This window comes from Aptenodytes forsteri, unplaced genomic scaffold (genome assembly GCF_000699145.1).
Source record: "Aptenodytes forsteri isolate BGI_AS27 unplaced genomic scaffold, ASM69914v1 Scaffold5, whole genome shotgun sequence".
Classification (NCBI taxonomy): Eukaryota; Metazoa; Chordata; class Aves; order Sphenisciformes; family Spheniscidae; genus Aptenodytes; species Aptenodytes forsteri.
The window spans coordinates 4,014,144-4,021,624 of NW_008795672.1; the positions used below are offsets into that span (position 1 = coordinate 4,014,144).

General features: G+C 36.3%; 1 protein-coding gene across 1 annotated transcript; it reads right to left on the reverse strand.

The window, feature by feature from the left end:
• Positions 1-228: 228 nt before the first annotated feature.
• On the reverse strand, positions 229-7,244 carry MKKS (McKusick-Kaufman syndrome). The gene is made up of 6 exons (XM_009282525.1): positions 7,123-7,244; positions 6,405-6,634; positions 4,009-5,449; positions 3,301-3,476; positions 2,484-2,594; positions 229-1,989 (listed from the first exon to the last, which is right to left on the reverse strand). Exons 3-6 carry the CDS (start codon positions 4,997-4,999, stop codon positions 1,549-1,551), a joined length of 1,719 nt encoding a protein of 572 aa, XP_009280800.1. The 5' UTR covers positions 5,000-5,449; positions 6,405-6,634; positions 7,123-7,244; the 3' UTR covers positions 229-1,548.
• Positions 7,245-7,481: the final 237 nt, after the last annotated feature.

The window sequence follows — 7,481 nt, forward strand, 5'->3', positions numbered from 1 at the left end:
ATATGGGAGGATCAAGATATGAAAGCAGCCTTTTTAGTAACCAACTTTCAACAGCCTCCATCTCAACCCTTGTAACATTCTTCCACAAATTCCCAAAGGATGCCTTATAGCACTGAAGCAATCATTTCAGGTCATAAAAAGATAAAAAACTTTAAATAACTTTTCATTTTTTCCAGTGAGAAAATGATTATTTATGCTCTTAAAAAGAAAAGGACTTTGTACAAAAGGTCTGGAAAGATCTGGTTTTAATTACATATTTCAAAACTGAGTTATACAGAACAATTCTACTGCTTCTACTCAGTAAATATATTAAAAACTTAAGAGACCAGGAAACAAATAAGCAGACTAGTCTATAACTAACTCGGATGTTTGCTGGAAAAGCATGTCATGAACAATTTGTCCCTTGTGACTGAAAACAAAGAGGGAGAAGAAAAGGGGCAAAGAAAATGAGTTTAAGCGAGAAACTGTAACACCCCTTTTGATCTTGCATGCAAGCTGAAAATGAGAAAAAGTTTCTACCATTCAGTCTACAGCCTTATTTAAAGATCAAAACAAGCCTGAGCAGCTTAAAGCCTTACTTCATTAAAAGAAAAGAAGCTATGCACAGTTGAAGAGTTAATTGAATGGTAAGTGGGACATTCTTTCTTGCAGCTTTGCTTAAATGACAGAAACATCATTATTTATAAACTGTCCTGTATTCCGCAGAAGGCAATCAAGGTCCACTTTAGAAAAGTTTCTTCCATACAGTCTGCCGTTTCTTTTCAAATCTTCTATTACCTACCTGCTACCTTAAGATGTCCAGGTTGAGTTTTAATAACTTTCTAAATAAATTACATATAGGAATTAAAATCTTTCTTCCAGCCATTTAGAAGCAGAAACTGCATATAGTATAGGTGACAAGATCTTCAGAACAAAATTTAAAAACAAGCGGCTCAAGATATTTGCTAAGGAAAGCCTTCTTTTTTACCTACAAAATTAAAAACACCAGTGATAAAGTTCTGCTGCAATACAAAAGTCTCTTTGAATGTGTAAAGCTTTTGCTGAGACTACATAAATTCTAATCCATAACATATGTTTTCTCAGCAAGTGAATCCATTTTTCCCATTCCTTTGAAGATGCCACAGAGCTAACAGAAAAATCCAAAACTTTGCTTAATGCAGAGGGAGTATCATACAGGACTCCGGTAAATAAGTGCTGAATTTAAGAAGGAGAACATTCAAATCTCCCAGGACACAAGAAACTCAATCTTAAGTGTCATTCACTCTTTCAAATACACTAATTTGAATACTCGTAAGTCGTATGTTACTACGATTCACTGTATATGTGGCTAATCATTTAACAGTTCCTAACAAAGTGTTATACACTTGAAAATGCTTGAGGGCACATTAGATTAACAATCAGAAGAGTACTTATTGGCCAACTGGTTGACTTAAAATTTCTGTCTGTTGTCCATATTCTAACCATTTAAAAAGTATCTTAACATGTTATATATGACTCTGCTTTCAATTAAGTATCTTGCTGTGCAACACAATTCATGTAAGATCAGAGCTAATTTTGATCTTCAATTACATATGAGAGATCCAAAATCAGATTGGCTGTCTCCAGAGCTACTTGTAGGCCACTACACTTCGCAGCAAAACAGTCCAATGTCAGAAAATCAGCAACCTTTACTGAGGGGTCTTTAGGGCAGCCCTGTATAATAGGAGAGCCAAACTGGCCTTGCAAAAGCCTCCAGTTGAGACTCTCAGTGTTACCATTAATCCCGCAGCCACACTTTGAAACTAAATCTGACCAGTTCGAGACAGAGGGAAAACCTGATGGAACTAGCCAACAGTGTCCATAAACCATGTCTGTAAGAATTTCTCCATCATCATGATTCAGAGAGCAAGCTACAGACTCCAGGGAGCGGCAAAAACCATCAGCAACCAATTGGTATTGTGTCCGAGAACAATCTAGATCTTTAAAACTGCTGGTGGACAGACTACAACTCTAAAAAAAAAACAAAACCAAGAAAACAGAAAATTAGAACACTGTTTTACATAAATAATTTTAATTAAACATATATCATACTGTTGCCTTTTTTTGTTAAACAGATGGTTCAGTCTTAACTAAAAAAAAAATTGTTCATGTGATAATTATTCCACAATAGGAAAGATTTCTAGACAAGTCAAAGTTGAGCTCTGCGCAATTATCTTTCAATATAAAAATTCTACACATTTTTATTTTAACACTTAAAAAATAAGCACTTACCATAATAAATACCTAAAGAAAGACTGACAAGTACAAATACAGTATTAACAAGTCTGAAAGATGTAATTTGCACCAAGTGCTTCAAATAGACCCCTTTGTTTTATATTAGTAGACAGCAAAAATGCAACATTAATCTAGAAGAGACAAGAGTTTTGTCTGTAGCAGTGATTTTACATAAGTTCTTGTTTCCTAAGCATATCAAACAGCTTTAAAAAGCCTTATGTCTTACATACCTTGTGCCTTATGTACGAAGCCAAGTGAGTTTCTGTACAGCCACCTCCTAACAATGCCAAAGGTTCCTTGACTGTTAACTGTAACACATGTTCTGCAGTTTCGCAGGCACGCTGAAAACCATATGAATTTGTCATTAGACATACCACGATTAATAGGATTTTCCGTCATTGAAAAAAACCTACTGGAATACAATTTTCAGTAGTTTCTGGTACAGACTTCATAAACTTGAATTACGTGTTGATATAAAGCCGCTGAGTGATTTCCAAAACCACATTCACTCAATGAGAAATTGTCTTTATTTGTCCACACTTGGTATGGAAAAGCAGAAATAAAAAAAAGCTGTATTTTATTCCTTCTTTTAGAAAAACAGGGTTATATATAAAAAGTCAATCAGCATCAATGACATTTCTAGAGCAACTATTCAATGCAAAACTATGCTTGACTACCGTTGCAGATATTGCTGCTGGCCTTTTGCTGGATGATTTTTTCTCTATGCTCTCATGGACCAAGTAATGAGAATGAAAATGTTTACCCAGCACCGGCCTCAAGAACAGGTGAAAAGTGTTTCTGTCTCTAAACAACTCCCACATTAAAGTAGAGGCATTACATGAGCATGAGCACTCCAGGGAATTCTGGAAACAAGGGTGTTTCTGACTAGCTTTCTTGAAATTGTATACCTAAACTCTTAACTAAATCCCATTTATGTACTGGAAAAAAAATCACTTTTCTAACCTCACCATATCTGTATTTCTCACTACTTTATTTTTCCATTAAAAACGTGGCTTTCCAAGAAAGGTTTCAAGAAAATTTGCCTACCTTCAATTCGTCCCATGCTGTTTCATTTCTGTTACAGAGTATCAAGCTGCAGACAACCGTGTCATTAGGAATTAGGTGCACAAAGTGTTTTGAAGCAAAACTTTCAAGGCGCACATCTTTCAAACTGCCATAACAACTGGGGGACAACGAATGTATGGAAGCTATAGGTTTTGAACCTATAACCAATTAAGAAAAGCAGAGAACGGTATGTATTACTGTCATCAGAAGAGCTATCTGTTGCATTAAATAAAGCATAGACTTTTTTCCTCTTGGCTTTTTAAATTATATATATTCTTCCATACCTAACATTTCACTCTACACAGGAAATCACAAACAGAAACGAACGTGTTTTCAAAGTGCAAGACTTAGTGATAATTTAAGGTACAAAAAGTAATTGTTTTAGTCTCATTAAATAAGAGTTTCAAAGTAATCTACATTTGCAAACAGTTACTATAATTGGATATTCCTCATGCAGCAATCAGTAATCACATGTGCAGTATGTCACCATTAGAGCCTGCAAAAGACCAATCTCACCTTAAAAAAAAATGGTTTTCAGACTAGAAAAGAACAACTCTTGCTCAGCTGCTAAGGTAGGATACAGACAGAAATCAGAGAATTCTTACTTGGCAATGACACCAACCTAGACAGGTTTTCATTATGAGACGAACATTAAGGACAATTGTTTAGTACAGAAAACTCGCTCGTTACCTGTCATCCGACTCAGGGGTTCCATCAGAGATAGCCCAGCTCTGTCCACAGCGATGACGTGGTTCTCTTTCAGATACTGTTTCAAGGATGGATGGATAACTTTCTGGCACACTACAAGGCCGACCTCATCATTAACCAGCTGCTTTCCCACATTAAGCAATTGATTCACCTCTGACATTTCTAGAGAAATTCCGTGATGGACTGTTATAGTTCCTTCTTCGGGGTTGAAGAGGTCTCCTGACATGGACACACAGAAAAGCGCTATCTTGATCATGTTTGAACAAGTTCTTTTGACAGCAAGTGGTTTTGCCAATTGAATTTCTGGTGTTTCTATCAGTAGTCCAGGAAGAACTGTAGAATCCATGACTCTTCTACCTTTCACAGGTACTATTATACACTTTCCTAAAACAGCATTAGTCTCTACATGACATGGAACAGTAAACATAAAAGCCTTTAAAATCAGCATGGTGAGATGATCAACTTCTAGTTTATTAAGCATGCAAGCAGGTTTGCTTGTTAATACACTACGTACCAAAGAAAGAAGAGTCTCAAGACTGCTAAAATCCACGGACACCCGGCAGCCACAGGCCTCAGATTTGAGGTAGTCCATACATAAACTCAAAAGATGCTTGCTTATTTTAATGACAGTGCAAGATGCAACATTTAGGCTTTTAAAGTTTTCAATCAAACTACAGCAAAGAATGGCAGTAAATAAGCCACAGTCACTGAAGCGGCATATGTGGTTCTGTACAGAGGCCACCAAAACACTTAATATAGGATGACTGACAGAAAGACGACTGAGTATGGCTGAAGATTGTGAAGTTGTACAAACATAGCCTCCCACACCATTGTGGAGCTGTTTGAGTCTACCAGCAGGACCATAGCAAGATTTTAGTATTCCACTTAGCAGAGACAGTGACTGACTAACTGTATCTTCAGTTAAAGGTTCACTAATAAATAACGGAGGCTTTTTAGCTTCAAGACGAGACATTCTCAAATTAAGATTTTAATTCTGGCCAGCAAAACATATTTCATTTTTACTTGGATCTATAATTCATAGCACTTTTTAAATTTAAAGTAGTACATTTTAATTCTTTGCAGCCAAGGATTATTATTTTAAATGTGAAACAGTAGATACACTACAATAACAACATTCCTGTGACTGCTCATCATCTCTCTCTTAAAATGAGGATTAAATCCTATCGTGAAATTGGTACATAATGACAGCAGTAAGCTATTTCATTCATGATGATCTTCCTTTTTAGCTCCTGAATGTGATAGAACAGATTTTTTTGCAACAAAGTTCACGAGATGCTTCCAAAATGGACACCTATAAGTGACAGTCCTGCCACAAGCAGAAAGTTCTTTCTACTCCAGCTAGCTTTCCTCATCTCTTCTTCCAGCAACGCTCACAGATGAAAAGCTTCAAAGCTAATTATACCTGCAATAAAAAACATAAAGGTATTAGGATAATCTTACGACAGTATTGCGTAACTTGAACGGCTATTTTATTTTTCACAAAAAACTCACATACGGACAAATACCAAACTGTAATCCTTTTTAATTGAGAAAACCCATTAATATTATATATACTGCAAGCATATAGTACACAAATTATACATGTTTGTTCATAACTTCAGTTCGGACCACCAGTTTATATACTGTTTCACCTGTAGGTCTGTACATAACAGGCCACTATAAACTGCACTTAATTTATATGAATGTGTCAAAACTGTAGTGAGGTTAAGCTGTTTTCACTTGAGCACAAAAGAACTGAACTACTCAGCGCTGCTTCCCTGGCAACCACTTCAGAAACAAAAGCTTTTAGTTTAAGAACTAAACTTTAAGAAATCTCAAACTCTGAAAGAAAGGTTCTTTACTTCAAGATGCCCAAGATATAAAATTCTTTTCAGTTCTTAAACACTTCAAAACTTGAAGGGATATTTTTCTTTACATTTCTGTGTAAATGTACAGTATTTAGACTTCTCTCATACTTGAGTTTCTTTTCTACTGTAATGACCATCCCTACTAACAACACAGAATATATTCCTACATGAAGTCACAATTATTTCTGGGCAGTTTTGAGCCTGAAAGGACACTTCTGCAGACCCAGTCACAAGAGTTTGACTATTGCCTTGAAGTTATTGGAGTTTATTTTTAAATATCTTTTAAGACCTATAATACCATCACTTAATTGATGGTGATTTAGTAGTAGTTTTTGAGATGTACGACGCATTTTTTGGGTCCATTAACTACCAGATTATCTCAGTTGCAAAAAAAGACTAGAACTCTGGAAGACTAAAGTTAGAGCAGCAGGACTGCACGTTAGAAAACTCTCATTTAATTGACTCATCTCCTGCCTCAAAGATACAGATACAGCTAATTAGGCAACTTACCCACAATACATAGCACTAATGCTATTTTTCTTTATTTTTGTGATCGCTTCGCATCACGTATGCCACAATCCCAGGTTCTGGAACAAAGTCCTCTGTCTTCACTTGGAAAATAGGACTGGACTTGATGTAAAACCACCCCCAGTGCACCAGCCCAAGGCTAGTTCCCATAACAATCAGAACTTTGTAGTCCTTCCAGATGGTTTTAAGACCCATTGCAAACTGGCATCTACCTAGGTAAAGATAATTTATTATTTTAAATATATTCTAGAAATCCTTCTTTTTACTCTATAATAGCACATAACAGATGAACCCGAATGTTAATATTTTTAATTACAGTGCAGCAGATGATTAAAAGACAAAATGACACAAGAAAGTCTTACTTTGTGAACTCAGAGAAGAAAGCCTATAAAAATAGCCTCAATTCAGACATCTTGAAATGTTAATCACTGCACTTCCTTCAAGCTTTGGCATGCTAAATCTTAAAGCTCTGTTAGTTTGTTATGTTTATCAAATTACAAATATTCCTGCTTCAGATGATAAATATTTGAAGTCTAAAACAAAGCAGTTTCAAAATACACCCTTTCTTTTCCCCCCCCAGTTAATAAAATTCAATGACTGAGCTCCTAACAATATGGAACTTCTAACTTGCAGGCCAAACAAGCCGCAATGCTTCTGACATCAGTTTACGTTGCCCAGAGCAGCAGCTATGCCTGCCTACCTTAGCCCTCTTCGCCCTTGATCTTCAGAAACTACAAAGTATCAGTACAAACGTAATAAATACATCCTTGTCTAAAAAGAACGTGTAAGTCTCTACTTTCCATGGGAGTTCATTAAGAATTACCAACTACAGGGAAAAAATGTATGTACACTCAGGTTTTATATCAAAATAACTTCTTGCTTTGAACAGCTACAAAGGTACAACTCGGAGAGTAAAGGTTCCTGCGCCCAACTTCATCCACCTGACAGGAGTAACGTGTCCCACTAAACCCTCTCTTCCATCACGCTGTGGAGATTTCACAGCTTCACGCCGCTTAGCCCACAAGGCAAAGCGGACCCAAAAATCGCACAGCCGGCCGG